This window comes from Trachurus japonicus, chromosome 20 (assembly GCF_045865225.1).
Source record: "Trachurus japonicus isolate A0001 chromosome 20, Traja_1.0".
In the NCBI taxonomy this organism is placed as follows: Eukaryota; Metazoa; Chordata; class Actinopteri; order Carangiformes; family Carangidae; genus Trachurus; species Trachurus japonicus.
The window spans coordinates 22,967,809-22,985,813 of record NC_140926.1 but is presented as its reverse complement, the minus strand read 5'-3'; the positions used below and the strand labels follow the sequence as shown (position 1 = coordinate 22,985,813).

Below are 18,005 nucleotides of genomic sequence, written 5' to 3'. Positions count from 1 at the left end.
TCTCCAGCTTTCCTCTCAGAATACTAGGTTGAATTGTGTCAAAGGCACTGGAAAAGTCTAGAAACAGCAGTCTCACATATCGCCCAGGTTCATCCAGGTAAGAGTAAATCCGATGCAACATGTAGATGATTGCATCGTCCACCCCAATGTTCTCCCGGTATGCAAACTGCAAGGGGTCCACAGAATGCTGTACTTGAGGTCGAAGGTGGCGAAGTAGTAGTCTCTCCAGAGTCTTCATAATATGAGAAGTCAGGGCTACTGGTCTGTAGTCACTGATTCCTGCTGGCCTCGCCACTTTGGGAACCGGCACCAGGCACGAGGTCTTCCAGAGAAGAGGGATCCTACATGACTGCAGGCTCAGGTTGAAGATGGTACGGAGAGGCACAGCCAGCTGGGCAGCACAGTCCTTAAGGAGTCTAGCTGAAACACCATCAGGGCCAGCCGACTTGCCAGGACGCAGTCTCCTCAGTTCTGCCGACACTTCCTCCAGGGAGAGTAGAGTGTCACCGCCATATGGAGCAGGACCGCCAGGTGGAGCAGGACCGCCAGGAGGAGCAGGACCACCGGAAGCAGGACCGCCGGATGGAGCAGGACCGACAGGAGGAGCAGGACCGCCGGAAGCAGGACTGCCAGGTGGAGCAGGACCGCTGGCTGGAGCAGGACCACCGGATGGAGCAGGACCGCCAGGAGGAGCAGGACCACCGGAAGCAGGACCGCCAGGTAGAGCAGGACCGCCAGGTAGAGCAGGACCGCCGGCTGGAGAAGGACCACCGGATGGAGCAGGACCGCTGGAAGCAGGACCGCCGGAAACAGGACCGCCAGGAGGAGCAGGACCGCCGACTGGAGCAGGACCACCGGATGGAGCAGGACCGCTGGAAGCAGGACCGCCGGAAACAGGACCGCCAGGAGGAGCAGGACCGCCGACTGGAGCAGGACCACCGGATGGAGCAGGACCTCCAGGAGGAGCAGGACCGCCGGCTGGAGAAGGACCACCGGATGGAGCCGGACCGCTGGAAGCAGGACCGCTGGAAACAGGACCGCCAGGAGGAGCAGGACCGCCGACTGGAGCAGGACCACCGGATGGAGCAGGACCGCCAGGAGGAGCAGGACCGCCGACTGGAGCAGGACCACCAGGAGGAGCAGTACCGCCAGGTAGAGCAGGACCGCCAGGAGGAGCAGGACCGCCAGGAGGAGCAGAACCACCAGGTAGAGCAGGACCGCCAGGAGGAGCAGGACCGCCGGAAGCAGGACCGCCAGGAGGAGCAGGACTGCTGGAAGCAGGACCGCCAGGAGGAGCAGGACCGCCGGAAGCAGCACCGCCAGGAGGAGCAGGACCGCCGGAAGCAGGACCGCCGGATGGAGCAGGACCGCCAGGTAGAGCAGGACCGCCGGAAACAGGACCGCCAGATGGAGCAGGACCGCCAAGTGGTGATGGTGAGGGAGAAGAGGCTATGTTAAACCTGTTGTAAAACTGGTTAAACTCATTTGCCAGGTCAACATCTCCCTCAGGCTGCCTATTTCTCTCCTTGTATCCAGTGATGGTCCTCATTCCTCTCCAGACCTCCCTGATGTTATTATTTTGTAGTTTGCTCTCCAGCTTTTTCTTGTAGTCTCTCTTTGCTTGCCTTAGTCTCACTTTCAGTTCCTGCTGTGCTGTCTTAATCAAGACTGAGTCACCAATCTTAAAAGCCTCCTTCTTCTTATTTAGGAAGCTTTTGATGTCACTTGTGATCCACGGTTTATTGTTAGTGAAGCAACGAACCGTTCTGACCGGCAACACCACATCCCTGCAGAAGTTTATATAGTCAGTGACACACTCTGCCATCTCATCAATGTCAGTGGATGTGTTGTTAGGTGTCTGCGAGTGTAGCAGAACATTCCAGTCTGTAGACTCAAAGCAGTCCCTCAGAGCCTCAGTAGCCTCAGGTGTCCACTTCCTTACTGTGAGTGTAGTTGCAGGTTCCCTCTGCACACAGGGTTTGTAACAGGTCTGCAGACAAACCAGGTTGTGATCTGACCTGCCCAGTGGTGGCAAGGCAGTGGCTCTGTAAGCTTCTTTTACATTGGCATACAGCAAGTCAAGGGTTTTGTTTTTTCTGGTAGCACATTTAACAAACTGTGTGAATCCAGTCAGGTGGGAGGAGAGGATAACATGTTCATGTTCATGTCTGTGCTGCCTGCAGTGTCACCAGATATCATTAGTATTTTAATTTGATCCATTAAATAATCTGTTTTTACAGCTAGGCTAATGTTATTTTCTTTAGCTCAGCCAAGCCTATATAAAGTAGGACCATGAATTGTAACACATTACACACATACAGCACACACATGGCACATGAGAGGCACACACACGGATGACAGGAGGGTTCAGGATCCCCTTTTAAAAGTTCCCCCCCACCAGAATCTAGCTGAACTTTGGAGCATTATTTAGCCTGTTTTCTGACAAGCTATCACGACATGGTTGGTACCAACAGATGCCTCGTGTCTCCTGGTTTCATATGTATGTATCTTCACTCTAGCTTACAGTTGGTAAGTTGACGAAAGTGAAAGTAAAGTCTGACTTAGTCAGAAGCCTCTCCAGCTACAATTAATTACAGTTTGGGGCTAAAGATGAAGAAACTTTGTGTAAGAAACTAACACTGTGTGTATTTACAGTATATTTTCAATGTTGATCTCGAGCTGTAGTTGTTGGGACCTCAGCATCTGTGTTAAATTAGAGAGAACAAAGTGAAGAGTGTGCAGGTTTCTCAGTCTGTCCTCCCCTGTACTGACTGAGTGGTTGGCTGTTGGGGTTATATCATCCTCTGCTGGACAGATACTGAAACTCAGTTTGTCATTGCTCTAGAAGGTCTTTCTTTTACAAATAAAATAAAGGCAATAGATAAATATACCATTAAGTGAAATTCGGCATTTGTGTTGCATCATTAAAGGCAGTCCCAGACTTCTACCTCATCATTATTAGGCTACTTTCAATAAACTAATAAAATAAACTGGAGTCTTCAAACACACACAGGAGAGAGTCTGAGTTCAGTGCAGTTGAGCTTTATTCTTTCACAGGCAACAAATATCAGCGTTTTAAATATACAGTGTTACATCTTTAAGGTTAGGATGTCAAAATGAAAAGTTATGAGTTCACACACTGTAATACAATGTTATGTAATATGATCCACTCTTAGTTATCCTAAGCATATATGTCACTACATAGGCTGCAAAATGACACATAACCTACAATAGACTGGATTCACTGATGACCTGAATCAATATTACAAAATATATTTCTGCAGTGTAAGTACAGCATTAAAAGCTGATGGTTTTATTTAGTAAATGATTCAAACCATCTTTCCTAAAGTGTTCAGCACTATTCCCTGTACGTATTTATCCTTTCTTCTATTATGCACAGTTGTAAATGGTTTTCCAGCAAAGTGGAAAAAAGGCAGCTACAAAACAAAGTAGTATAACGCACTCCCTCCAACCCCAGCAGAGGCATACTACTGAATGTGAAGTCAGATCACGTCTTGGTAGCAATGAGTCCTGATGTTTTTCACTGCAAAGGCAAATTTTCAATCACATGACTGTGACAGTGTCATACATCAGTGACCAGTAGAGAAGTCCTTTTGTCCTAAGTTATCTCTGTTGTTGCTCATTTGACTGGAGCAGGGAGTCGTAGGTTGCAGCGTCATCACTCTGAAGACGTTCTGACTCATCAACATCTTCTCTCCCCTGCATCTCCCTATAAACAAAAATAAAATAGAAGGCAGATATTTTTATGTTATTTCATATGTTAGTTTTATGTTTCCATGTCATGCATTCAATTAAAAATTAAAGTTTCAGATGGCTGACATGTGATCATCTTTATAGATTGAAATACTGAAATCAACTGTAGTTCCACTAAAGTAGTTAATCAAAAAAAAATACTCTAGAAAACAACATAGGAATTGTAAACTTAGTCCTAAAAGTATAAACTCTGTTGTGATTTCATGAAAGGTGTATTCTGACTTTCAACAGGTTTACTTACTGTAGACAGCAGTGCTGCCCTGAGTTACTGTGTTGACCTGAGGTTATAAACCAATAAAACATTACCAACACAAACAACAAACAAGAAATGGATTGTTAAAAAGTAAAGGAAGAACATGACTTTACCTCTTTTCTTTTTCCACCAGAATACAAGACCAAAGACTGATGCGATGACCAATACAATACCGAATACAGCCGCTGTGATTTCAATGCTGCTGATTGAATTCTCTGAAACACAAAAAGTCAGCTACTTGAACTTTCCCATGATGCCTCATGATGGAGTATTCTGGTCATACAGATGTTACAGATACCAGTTCCTCCTTTGATGCTGCCTCACCTCCGTCTTTCTCTAGAAAGGTGTTGGTTACCAGCGTCTCCTCAGCATCGCTCAGTTCACAGGTGTATGTTCCCTCATGATGTGAAGATAAGTGTTGTAGCGTGAGACTTCCTGACCCTGACACATCCTCCACCTGCTGCCTCCACCTCTCTGAGACAGTGTAGAGGACGTCCCCTCTGGTCTGGGTCAGGATCATCTGACTGTGGTTGAAGCTCCAGGTGAGACTGAAGCCTGTGATGGAGATGTTGAAGGCCATGCAGGGGATTGTTATGTCAGAGCTGGACCAACTGACAGAATCTGAAATGATTTAACACAAAAGTACAAAAAAATGAAAAGCGAGAACATATTATAAAGATATCTATAGTTCATAGTGACTGTACATGTCTTCATAATGACTCACTTGATTTAAACAAAGTGGCTCTCCTCCTGTTTCTGTCAGTGCTGACGGTGCAGGTGTAGATCAGATCAGGGTCTGCGAGCATCAGAGAGCTGCTGATGTTGTAGAGCAGCTGTTCAGTCCTCTGGACTTCAGTTGTGTTCTTGAAGGTCTCATTGGACGGAGGTGTGGTGGACCAGGTGAGCTGAGGCTCAGGGTAGATCCTCTCTGAGCTGCAGGTGATGTTGTTGTCCACCTGCTGAATATCAACTTTACCAACTGGAGCTGTAAAAAGAGGAGCCTTGTTATAAGTGTATTAAAATGAACACAGATGAATGATTTGGTGTTAACACTCTGTGTTTCTCTTACAGTCCACATTCAGGTTGATAAATGAAGTCCTCTCTTCTCTGTTGATTCTGGTGACACACTTGTACCTGCCCTGGTCCTGAACCTCCAGCCCTGTCAGCTGCAGGGAGGCGTTTCCTCTGGAGATCTGGTCCTGGAACAGAGACGTCCTCCCTCTGAAGCGCTGGTCCTGGTGTTCCAGTTGGTCTTTATGGTCGTAGTAGGAGTGGACAGGATGATATCCTGGTGTCAACTGAAACCAGTGGATGACTGCATCAGTATTGTTCTGGAAGCTGCATGGTAAGATGCAGCTCCCCATGAAAACACCAAACTCCTCAGTGTCTGTAACACATCAAAGACATCAGCAAAGTTTCACTTCAGGGCAAAACAACCACTACATTGGCCTCTTCAAAGCTAAATGTAAAATTCTCAAAAATATTCACAGAAACAAATGACTTTCAACTCACATCAGCAAAAACACAACTTAAATTTAGTTGGGTGCCATTTGTTCCTATAATATCATAAATGATAATGATTAACCAGTTTATAAAGCACTTGTCCAAACAATGTTACAAATTGCTCAACAGCAAGATAAACATCAGTAAAATCATCAAAACTGATCATAGCAGGATCCTTCTTCCAATAATCGGCCTCAGTAAATAGATTTAGAAGGTGACAGGTGGAGGGCTGTGACCCTACAACACAGGACACACTTGACTTGACTTGAAGTACTTGGAAAAAACATAGAGTATTTATTTTGTCCCGTCAGCAGTTGCTGCAGTAACACTTCACTCACCTCCTCCGCAAAGATTCAAATTCCACTGAAAGATCACAAACACCAAAAACATGTTGTACTCGACCCTGGTCATTCTCCTGGCAAAACTAAGCAACACTGCAGCACAGCACTGAAGAGAGAGAGATACAAGGACATTTCAATACGTCATACATCAAAACTGTTATTAACTGTGTACCTTATAATGCTACTGGGTGCATGTAAAGCAGGATATTTACCAATATAATGTGATATACAGCTGATAGTTGAAACTATTAAGGGTACAAGGAAAAGTTAAGGGTCTGTCCTATAGAAGCACTTACTTCAAGATTTGAATGATTGATCCGTCACCTCTCATGGAGCAAGAAAAGAAATGTAATGATCACAGAGCTGACACTTTACTGCTTTCTCTTTTTTCCTGGTGCTTATCTGCTCCGTGCTGCCAAAACAACACGCCCCAACTTGACAGACAGAGGCACAGCAGAGACCAGGTTTACAAATGTGTGGTTAAAGTGTAACTAAACACTTAAATATTAAACCTGATTTTTTTTTAAGGATTAAAAGGTTCTTATTTAGGTGACAAGAAATGGAAGTTCTGCAGTGAAATAAATGAGTGAAGCTGCTCTGTTAGGAAATACAGTGTATCCTTCAACCTTTGTCCATCAGTGTCAAAAAGCCCTAAAGGTGCTGGTAGTCTGAGTCTGTCTGTCCTCCAACATGACAAGTCCGTCACTGCTACTACACCACTACATAAAGCTGTCATCTCTCACAGTGAAGACACCCAGATAATCTATATATTTTTAACTATTAACTAATTAATTTAGGTCAGGGATCAACGTCCTAGTTTGACCTTTAAATTTCCACCATAGAGTCAGAGAGGAAAAAAAGTGCATAGACAACTACAGGAAATTCGATTGATGGGATTTCGGATTCAGATATAGTTTATTTGATTTCACATTCTGTACAAACCCTGAGGAAGCAATCACAGATCAGAAAACATAAATATAGAGCTGTCGCAACATGCAGTATACCCATCCCCACACACACACTCATTCATTCAAGCACATTAGAGTCCTTTAAGAGAGAGAAGCAGGGTGAGCGGTGAAGGAGGATGGGCTGAACAATGCTTTTGTAAAGTAGCTGCAAAAGATGGGGGCAACTGAGAGTGCTCAGTGTGTTTACATTAGTGTGTATTTTTAATATTTATACCAAGTCTGCAGCGTTAAAACATTAACATTAAAGGGGTAAAGATAAAGTCAGTAGCCTATGTTTTTTAGTCTGTTCTCCTAGTGTTTGCTGTCTGAGCTACATGGCCCTCTGCTGGACAAACACCACCACATCATCTGTCTTTATTGCTCCATGTGAAGGTCCATTCACAGATAGACTTTTTTTTTTCTTTTTTACTCATTGTGCAGTTTGTGTTTTTTGAACAACCAAGTCCGGTCACTTTTCTGACTTTTCTGACATTGACATTGACATTGACTTTTCCGCTGCTTTTCTAACCTTCCTCCAAGCCATTCAATGAAGCCAGCGGGAAATCAATCCATGGAGCAGTGGATAACATTATATACCATATACACATTATGATGTGTAGTCTTCTCTGTCATAAACAAGAGATTATGGGTTACGTTTCAGTGTGTTTGTGTCTCGTTGCGCAGAGACAAGAGCTGTGACTCTGGGTCAGAGGTTGGTTTTCAGCCAGGAGACGCTAGTTGGAAGGCAGAGAGAGAGATGTTTTATTCTGTCTTCATCATTGTTTTGTTCCATCTCGACTGTTTGTGTTTGCTTTTCCACATTTGCTTTGTACACAAATTTGACAAGTCTATGTTTTCTTTCTGTAATTTCCCAGCTTGGGATCAATAAACTATATCTACCTATCTATTGAATCTTTTCGGTGTTAGGATGATAAATCAAGTAAGCAGGGCTGTTCTTGTCGTATCCTACAAAAAGTCCCTGATCACACCTGGAATCAAGCTTTCCTTTCCTTTGTTTGTATGTATAACATTCAGATCCGAACTTTTGCATTTTGGATAAATTTGGCATTTTACCTGTTAGCTGATAAGGGGTCTTCCCTGTTAGCTTATTAAAGCATCTGTTTCGTATGGATGCTGTTTGAACAGCATAGTTCCAGAGCCGTTTGGGTAAATGGTTCTCAATTAGCATACATCTGCCCATTTCAAAAAGAGTACACCAGCCTCTTTCAGCTGTACCGTTTTGGTGGGGTGAATACGGAGCTGATGTCTCATGTTTGATACCATTCTTTCTTAATAGAGTTTGTGTAGTGTATTGAACAGACTTATTTCTGTTGTATCTTTAAGTAGGTAATGACGTCATTGTCTTGTCTTATCCTGTTCTGGTTGTATGCTAAGAGAAGCTCAAGTAAAAAGCGATAAAAACGTCTTTGCCGGCTCCTTTATTGTGTTGATAAACAAAAGTAGAAAACACAACAGTTTGAAAGTCTTTGTACATAAACTCTGTGGCATTGTCTGATCTTATAATAATAATAATGATGATTCATTTTATTTATACGGCGCTTTTACAACTCTCAAGATGCTTTAGGCTACATAAAACCAAATACAGAGGAAATAAAATACAACAACAACAACAAAAAAACATAAGTGCTCAGTGCAGAGAGGAAGAAATAGAAGGCAGAGAAGGAGAAAAAGTGTCTAGAAAGTGACTACCAAATGTCTACTGGATTTTTGTTTTTGCCTTTTTGGTTTAAAAAAAAGGGGGGGGGGGGACAAAAACAAAAAAACTGGTTTTTACCTGTGCAACACAGGTGTGTTCATCGTGGTACCTAATATGTTGTACACGCTCTTCAGTAAGGCTGTGGCTTATGTGGAGCAGTAAAATCGTCCTCTACTTTTGAAAGTGAAAAAAAAAAAAAAAGAAGATGATAGCAAGGTTACGGATGAACGAGGAGTGACAGGCTGGTGTTATCAATGCTGAGGGAGAAGTTCTGGGTCGATGTGGCGAGGGATTTTGGACCGATGAGTATGATTTCAGATTTGTCAGAGTTCAGTTGAAAACTCAGCATTTGTGTTCGAGAGCGGGTAAGCTCGGTGCTGGCTGCCATGTCGTTTCGCCATGTTTTTACGTTCAGTGGCAGCGTGACGGTAGGCTATAGGAAACCACGGAAACTCACCGGAGACACCAGAGCCGTAGGTCACGACTTCATCACTCTGAAGACGTTTTGATTCATTAACATCTTCTCTCCCCTGCATTTCCCTGTAAACAAAATAAAATAGAAGGCAGATCAGCTGATATTCAGCTGACATCCTGACTCTCGTCTTTATAGATTTCAATATTTCAATCAATAGATTTCAAGTGAAGGGAAAAAAAATAATTGATTTACTGAGTGAATCAAAAAAATACTCTAGAAAACAACATAGGAATTAAACTTAGTCCTAAAAGTATAAACTCTGTTGTGATTTCATGAAAGGTGTATTCTGACTTTCAACAGGTTTACTTACTGTAGACAGAGGTCCACACAGTGCTGCCCTGAGTTACTGTGTTGACCTGAGGTTATAAACCAATAAAACATTACCCACACAAACAACAAACAAGAAATGGATTTTTAAACAGTAAAGGAAGAACATGACTTTACCTCTTTTCTTTTTCAACCAGAATACAAGAGCACAGACTGATGCGATGACCAATACAATACCGACTACAGCCCCTGTGATTTCAATGCTGCCAATTGAATTCTCTGAAACACAAAGAGTCAGCTGCTTGAACTTTCCCATGATGCCTCATGATGGAGTATTCTGGTCATACAGATGTTACAGATACCAGTTCCTCCCTTGATGCTGCCTCACCTCCATCTTTCTGTGTCACTAGAAAGGTGTTGGTTACCAGCGTCTCCTCAGCGTCACTCAGTTCACAGGTGTATGTTCCCTCATGATGTGAAGATAAGTGTTGTAGCGTGAGACTTCCTGACTCTGACACATCCTCCACCTGCTGCCTCCACTCCTCTGAGACAGTGTAGAGGACGTCCCCTCTGGTCTGGGTCAGGATCATCTCAATGTGGTTGAAGCTCCAGGTGAGACTGAAGTCTGTTCTGGAGATGTTGAAGGCCATGCAGGGGATTGTTATGTCAGAGCTGGACCAACTGACAGAATCTGAAATGATGACGACACAAAGTACAAAAAAATAAAAAATGAGAAACCTTTTTTTTTTTTGAGATACATAGTGATTGTACATACAGTGCTGTGAAAAAGTATTTCCCCCCTTTCTGATTTCTAACTTTTTTGCATATTTGTCACACTGAAATGTTTAAGGTCATCAAACACATTTTAATATCGGACAAAGATAACCCAAGTAAATATGAAATGCAGTTTTTAAATGATGATTTCATTTATTATTAAATCATGAACTAACTGTGATAAATCAATTTTTTTGGAAAGCTGAGTTCAATTTCAGTGTCCACACCCTGGCCTGAATACTTCAAGAGCGCAGCAACAATTCATCCAGGAGGTCACAAAAGAACCAAGAACAATTTCTAAAGAGGTAAGGCGTGTGTATCCATGGTGGAGTTCAAAGGTGAAAACCACTGCTGACCAAAAAAATCACAAAGGCTCCTCTCACTATTGCCAAAAAACATCTTGATGATCCCTGAGACTTTTGGGAAACTCTACTGTGGACAGATGAGACAAAAGCTGAACTTTTTGGAGTAGAAGGTGTACGTTCCGTTACATCTGGTGTAAAACTAATAGAGCATTTCATAAAAAGAGCATCACACGACCAGTAAAACATGGCAGTGGTAAGGTGATGGTCTGGGGCTGCTTTGCTGCTTCAGGACCCGGACGACTTGTTGTGTTTGATGGAAGCATGAATTCTGGTCTCAACCAGAAATTCCTGAAGGAGAATGTCCGGCCATCATTTCGTTACCTCAAGGTCAAGCACTCTTCAGTTTCTCCATTAGTGGATAATGACTCTCACCGTGGTTTACTGAGTCACAAAGCTTCTGCATCTGTTCTTGAATTTCTTTCGATCAGGGCAAGGTGTTTTGGTGTTTGAGATCTCTCAGCCTACTTCACTTTTATTTATTTTTTACCTTAATAAATGAAATAATCATTAAACTACGTTTATATTTACTTGGGCTATCTTTGTCTGATGATCATGAACATTTAAATGTGACAAATATGCAAGAAAATAAGATATCAGGAAGGGAGCAAATACTTTTTCACGACCTTGCATCTTTTTCAACACTAACTTGATTTAAACAAAGTGGCTCTCCTCCTGCTTCTGTCAGTGCTGACGGTGCAGGTGTAGATCAGATCAGGGTCTGTGAGCATCAGAGAGCTGCTGATGTTGTAGAGCAGCTGTTCAGTCCTCTGGACTTCAGTTGTGTTCTTGAAGGTGTCATTGGATGGAGGACTGGTGGACCAGGTGAGCTGAGGCTCAGGGTAGATCCTCTCTGAGCTGCAGGTGATGTTGTTGTCCACCTTCTGGATATCAACTTTATCAACTGGAGCTGTAAAAAGAGGAGCCTTGTTATGGGTGCATTCACATTAACACAGATGAATGATTTGGTGTTAACACTCTGTGTTTCTCTTACCGCTCACTTTCAGGTTGATAAATGAAGTCCTCTCACTCTTCTCTCTGGTGACGCACATGTATCTCCCCTGGTCCTGAACCTCCAGCCCTGTCAGCTGCAGGGAGGCGTTTCCTCTGGAGACCTGGTCCTGGAACAGAGACGTCCTCCCTCTGAAGCGCTGGTCCTGGTGTTCCAGCTGGTCTTTATGGTCGTAGTAGGAGTGGACACGATGATATCCTGGTGTCAACTGATACCAGTGGATGACTGCATCAGTGCTGCTCTGGAAGCTGCATGGTAAGATGCAGCTCCCCATGAAAACACCAAACTCCTCAGTGTCTGTAACACATCAAAGACATCAGTAATGTTTCACTTCAGGGTGAAATTGTCACAACACTGGCCGTGTAGAAGTTAGATATAAAATACTCAAATCATAACTCCTATAAACTCCTATAATATCATAAATGATCACAATTAACCATTTTTATAAAGCAGTTGTCCAAACAATGTTTCAAAGTGCTCAACAGCAAGATAAACATCAGTAAACCCCAAATGGATCCGTAAACTAATAAAAGAATTAATCTTCTTCTGTGAAAAAACACGAACAAATTGACAGAGTATTTGTATTGTGACACTACACTCACCTCCTCTGCAAAGATTCAAATTCCACTGAAAGATCACATACGCCAAAAACATGTACTCGACTCTGGTCATTCTCCTGGCAAAACTGAGCAACACTGCAGCACAACGCTGAAGAGAGAGAAGGATATTTCTGTATAAAACTGGTTGTTAACCGTGAACCCTGATGCTACTGAGAGCATGTAAAGCAGAATGCTTACCAAGATCATATGAGTAACATATACGGTAGCTTTACCCTTAGCAGTTTTAACTGTATTGTGTAAAAGTAGGCTACTTACTTTAAAGTTTGAATGTTTGAGCAAACAGAAATTCAGTGATCGCAGAACAATAGAACAACAGAACTGCTTTCCCTTACTGCTTTCCCTTACTTCCTGGTGCTCCATGCTGCCAAAACAACATGTACCAGCTTGACAGACAGGCAAATGGAATGAACAGCCAAATTTTTCCAAATTTATTTGAATTTCCTCCTCCTCCAGGGATGTGATTGGTCGATCAGTGATGAATGTAAAAGGTTTAAGTGTGTAGCAACATATGAAATATCAGACACAACTTATGAAAAAAAAAAAAAATAATAATTTTTGGAGAAAGAAGTGAAAGCTCTGCTGCACTTGGATGTTGGAGAAACGTCTAGAATTATATACAATGGTTGGCGGTGGGCAAGTTTTTTTTTTCCTGTTTAAATTTAAAGGCATGCCATGACACCACCTTTGAGGACATCTGGTATTTTAATGTGTCCTCATGTGTCACCCTTACTGGGGCTTGAACCCACAACCTTTGACACCAAGAACCAGCTCCTAACTCACTGAGCTAATTGTCTGGAAGAGAGCCTTCGGGCCCTAGTTTCTTGGGGCAGCGCAGGTGGCGCAAGGTAGCGCAGCCGGTCTAATGCAAGTTTCGACCAGCGCAGCCTAGTGCAAAGTCAGATTGGAAGATTGGCAGATCGCGCTGCGCTGAGATAGGCGTGGCCGCGCAGCAGGGGGAGGCGTCACAGATTCAGCTTGGTGCAGTGGAAGTTTTGTGCGAAAATGTCCCGCCGAGGTTGCGCTGAAAGCTCGCCACCTCCAACCAGGTCTACTCTCAGCGCAGGGCGAAGCGCAGCAGGTGCAGTGGAAGTTTGGCTGACTGACCTGCAGTGCACACACGTCACCAAGACCTCACAGGCAGATCTCCACAGTTCCAGACACATTTCAATGCAATAAATATCCACAATAACCACTATTTAATGCAACTAATGGAATCAACACGTGAATTTATATCTATATAGATTGTCCCGTCACATCTGACTTCAGATCAAAGCAGAGATCAAAGGCTGTCGGCACGCGTAAAGGAAACTCCACCTGAATTACAGTAACACAGCAGGGACGAACTGGCACTGAAAAGCAGCTGTGGATGTCCCAAAAGCAGGACTGAGGGTGGATGACTGCATGTCGCTGCCGTGTTGAGACTACGCACTGCCGTTGTGATGATCGCTTTATTTATTTATTTACTTATTAATTCATTAGAGGGCGACCGCATCACGCAGCCGTAATGAAAAACAAAACACAAATCTTCATCTCTCTTAGTCCACCACAGCCTCGGTATCAGATAGTCAGTATATAGCCTACTACAGTATACTCAGCATCTCTATCACAGGAAAAAAAGAGAAAAAAAGAGACGGACAGAGAGAGAGAGAGAGGAGGACAGAGAGAGAGAGAGAGAGAGAGGAGGACAGAGAGAGAGAGAGAGAGAGAGAGAGAGAGAGAGAGCGTCCTTTACGCTGATTTCATTCAGCATGGTGTTTGTTTATGTTGTGATTAGTGTAGCCTACACCTCTCATCTTGCTTACACAGGGTTTGAATAAATGTGAGTTTCTTCATTAGTTTATTAGTTGTTGTTTCTTAGATTGCGTATAGGGGTTCTCAGTGTATCAGATCAATCCTGGTTAAGTATATTAGTAAACTCATTATTGGTCACTCTGAGCTCGGACCTCCGGACCAAAACAGCTGTTTCCTCCTGGGAGAGGTTCGGCCTCTGGCGTCGCTGTCTCCTCCGTCCATGTCAAAGTATAAAATGACAAACTTGCAGTGCACATCGCCCGCGGCGCAGTTAAAGGTGAGGAGAGGAGCTCCTTTGATTGGTGAAGATCCGAATCGGCTGTGTTAATCCCACTTCTCCTCCTCCTGTCTCCCTCCCGCCCTCTCTCCTCCCTCTTTGCCGTTTGCGCCGGTGGGAGGGACGAGGGGAGGGATTGCGCTGGTCTAAGTCTGACTGCGCGGCCCACCAATCTTGCGAAATGGACCTGGGCCACACCCCGTTGGCGTGGCGATGCTGCGCTGAGGTTAGACTTCACCTGGTCTAAGAAACTAGGGCCCATCGTGTGTGGATTTCGTCAGAACAAGAAGGAAAAAGAAGAAGATTAAGGAAACGATATAGTCAATGGTTGCCGCTGGTGAAGTTTTAAATTTTTTTAAAAAGTGTTCTCCTCACCACTTGAACCCACAACCTCTGACATCAAGAACCAGCTCCAAACTCAGTGAACGAATTGTGTGGACAAGAGTCTTGGTGTGTGGCTTCTCAAATAGACTCAGGGAATCACTGGTCAGGCAGCAGTTGCCAGAATGTCAGAAATACTGTTATCTAAACAAAAATCTGATAATATCTAAATTGCATCTAGACAGCAGGGAAATGTTGGTGATTTGTTTTTAACGATTAAGTGTTTTGCATCTTAAGAGAAAATCTGATGTTTAAAAATGCCACTCTTAGATTGACTGTAGTTGTTCCCATGAGAGCAGAATTTATAATAATAATAATAATAATACATTTTATTTATAAGCGCTTTTTCAAATGCTCAAAGACACTTTACAGTTTAAAAATCATAAAATACAGCAATTTAAATTGTAATTCAGTTAAAAACAGCAGAGACAGTATAAAACACAGAAAACAGTATAGAACACACAAAAATTATATATTAAAAGCTAATTTAAAAAGGTGGGTTTTGAGCATGGTCTTGAATGTAGGGAGGTGTGTGCAGATGCGGATGGGTTTGGGGAGTGAGTTCCAGAGGGAGGGGGCAGCAATGGAGAAGGCCCTGTCCCCCCAGGTTCGGTGCTTGATCCGTGCAGGTGGTGGAGGATGATTTTGAACTGTATGCGGTGAGTGATGGGCAGCCAGTGGAGGTCACGGAGGACGGGGGTGATGTGGACTCTGGAGCGGGTGTGGGTGAGCAGGCGTGCGACTGAGTTTTGAATGTATTGCAGTTTACTGAGGAGTTTGGATGGTGAACCATAGAGGATGCTGTTGCTATAGTCCAGTCTGGATGTGATAAATGCGTGGATGAGGGTTTCTGCAGCAGAGAAGGTGAGTGAGGGGCGGAGACGGGCTATGGCGGTCCTGGTGATGTGGTTGATGTGGTGGTCAAACCTTAGCTTACTGTTGAAGATGATTCCTAGGTTGCGGGTGTGGGATGAGGGAGACAAAATGCAGTTATCAAAGGTGAGGGAAAAGTTGTGACTGGCTTTGGTGCGGGATGTGGGGTCAATGAAGATTATGTCCGATTTGTCACTGTTCAGTTGAAGATAGTTTGTTTACATCCATGATTTGCTGACAGTTGCTGAGGGTGGAGTGGGTGTTGTTGGTGATGGCTTTGGTGGAGATGTACAGTTGGATGTCGTCGGCGTAACAGTGAAACTGGAGTCCGTGTTGACGGATGATCTGGCCAAGGGGAGCATGTCGAGGATGAAGAGGAGTGGACCAAGCACCGATCCCTGGGGGACACCTTGTGACAGGAGAGCGGTGGGGGAGGTGCAGTTGTTGATGCTGATGAACTGTTGTCGGTTGGAGAGGTAGGAGTGAAACCAGGAGAGTGCTGTGCCGATGATGTGGAGAGAGGATTTCAGACGGGAGAGCAGGATGGAGTGGTTGATGGTATCAAAGGATGCTTTGAGGTCGAGGAGGATGAGGATGGTGAGGTGTCCGGAGTCTGAGGAGAGGAGGAGGTCGTTGGTGACTTTCAGGAGGGCTGTCTCGGTGCTGTGTTTTGTACGGAAACCAGATTGGAAGGATTCAAACAGGTTATTGCAGGTGAGGTGGGTTCTGAGTTGTGAGGCGACAGCACGTTCCAGGATTTTTGACAGGAAGGGGAGATTGGAGATGGGGCGGAAGTTATTTGGGTTGTCAGGGTCATGATGGGTATGATGGCAGCCAGTTTGAGGGTTTGGGGGACAGAACCAGAGCAGAGGGAGGCGTTAATGAAGTCAATGATGAGTGGGGAGATGACAGGGAGATAGTCCTTGATGAGTTTGGAGGGTATGGGGTCCAGGGTGCAGGTGGAGGTTTAAAATGTATTTAGCAAGAATTGGATGGTAGCCTATATGTTTACAGTCAAACGTTTTCATCCACTGTAGGAAGAAGATTAAGGAAAACAACACAGTCAATGGTTGGCGCTGGGCAAGTTTTTTTTTTCCTTTTTAAATTGAGAGGCATGCTGTGACACCACCATAGATAAAACCAGATAAAATTCTGATATTTGCCAAACTTCATCAACCACGACTCCAAAATATTGTCAATTATTTTTTAGGAAGATTGAAAATGTATTGATCAAGAATTGGGTGGTATATGTTTACAGTACTGTTTACAGTCAAAAGTTTTCATGCACTGTAGGCTCAATTTTCGATAAATCAAAAATCTGTGTGGATCATTTGTGGAGGACGGTCTGGAGATGCTCTGTAGCAAGTTTGGTGACAATTGAGCAAAAATTGTGGGAGGAGATTTTGAAAATAACAGAGTGATGGACTCCATAATTTGTAATGAGTTTAAGTGGACAAAAGATTCAGCAGTATTGGGGCGACATTTTGGTGAAGTTTCAAAACTGTAGCATCTACCTTTGGTTTGGTAGGAATTTTCAAAGTTTTTAAATTTAAACGCTTTTGTGATTGCTTTTGACCCCAGCTCACTAATGACTGTCCTGTCCTGAAAAACTTGTCCAGATGTTCTGAGCTTTGTGTGAAATTTGTCTGCACGACATTTGCAGTTGCAGCAAGTCTTGCCAGGTATGAAGTTTTGACAATGGTTGTGGTGGTGGTGATGATGGTGATGATGACGACGATGTTGATAATCATATGATGATGAGTTCCACTTATGCACTTTATGACGTGCACTTTATGAGGGTAGACGTTTTGTACACTTAATGCACTTTATGAGTTCGGCTATGCATTAAGCCTGAAGGGCCCATGCATAGCAGCAATGTATAGAATGGTGATGATGAACTTTTTGTACTTGTATTTTGCAAGACAAATTTGGCTGCTGGTACAAATAAAGTAAGAGAGGCATCGGTGGTCCTCAGTCCGTCATTCTTGCAATTTCTACCATTTTCTAAATACTATGCATATGGTATTCAGAATGCCTTATTTGTCATTATACTCGCGGTATAACGAAATTAGAGCCCCCCCCCTTCAGTGCAAACAAGCAATACCATAAAAATACAATATAAAAACACTTTCAATAATATAAAATAAATAGATAAAAATAAATTATATGCACAGTATATAGCACAGTGAATTGCACAGTACATTGAGGTAGTTGGGTATATTGCAATATATGTTGAGGTAGTCCGGGGTGTGTCTGTGTGCATCAGTGCATGTGTGAATTCAGAGTGATAATGGCTGTGGGAAAGAAACTGTTCTTGAGTCTATTTGTTTTTGATTTGATGGACCTGTAACGCCTTCCTGAGGGCAACAGGTCAAACAGAGTGAAGCCAGGGTGAGTATTGTCCTCGGTGATGTTTTTTGCTCTGGTGAGGCAGCGGGGGGGTGAAGATGTCCGTCAGGGAGGGGAGGGGGCGGCCAATGATTTTCTGGGCCGCCTTGATGATTTTCTGAAGCCTCTCCCTGTCTGCCATGGTGCAGCTACTGTGATGCAGTAGGTGAGAATGCTCTCGATTGATGAGCGGTAGAAGGCCAGCAGCAGAGAGGAGTTCAGGTTGTACTTCCTGAGTACGCTCAGGAGA

General features: G+C 43.7%; 1 protein-coding gene and 1 long non-coding RNA gene across 2 annotated transcripts; both read right to left on the bottom strand.

The window, feature by feature from the left end:
* Positions 1-4,304: 4,304 nt before the first annotated feature.
* Positions 4,305-17,897, bottom strand: LOC146966916 (uncharacterized). Its single transcript, XM_085764014.1, has 9 exons — positions 17,789-17,897; positions 15,760-15,980; positions 15,590-15,712; positions 12,028-12,133; positions 11,408-11,722; positions 11,063-11,323; positions 9,666-9,968; positions 4,752-5,012; positions 4,305-4,648 (listed from the first exon to the last, which is right to left on the bottom strand). Exons 1-9 carry the CDS (start codon positions 17,895-17,897, stop codon positions 4,305-4,307), a joined length of 2,043 nt encoding a protein of 680 aa, XP_085620140.1.
* Positions 5,106-6,197, bottom strand: LOC146966917 (uncharacterized). Its single transcript, XR_015034563.1, has 3 exons — positions 6,164-6,197; positions 5,869-5,945; positions 5,106-5,414 (listed from the first exon to the last, which is right to left on the bottom strand). It is a non-coding gene; the product is annotated as an uncharacterized LOC146966917 (long non-coding RNA).
* Positions 17,898-18,005: the final 108 nt, after the last annotated feature.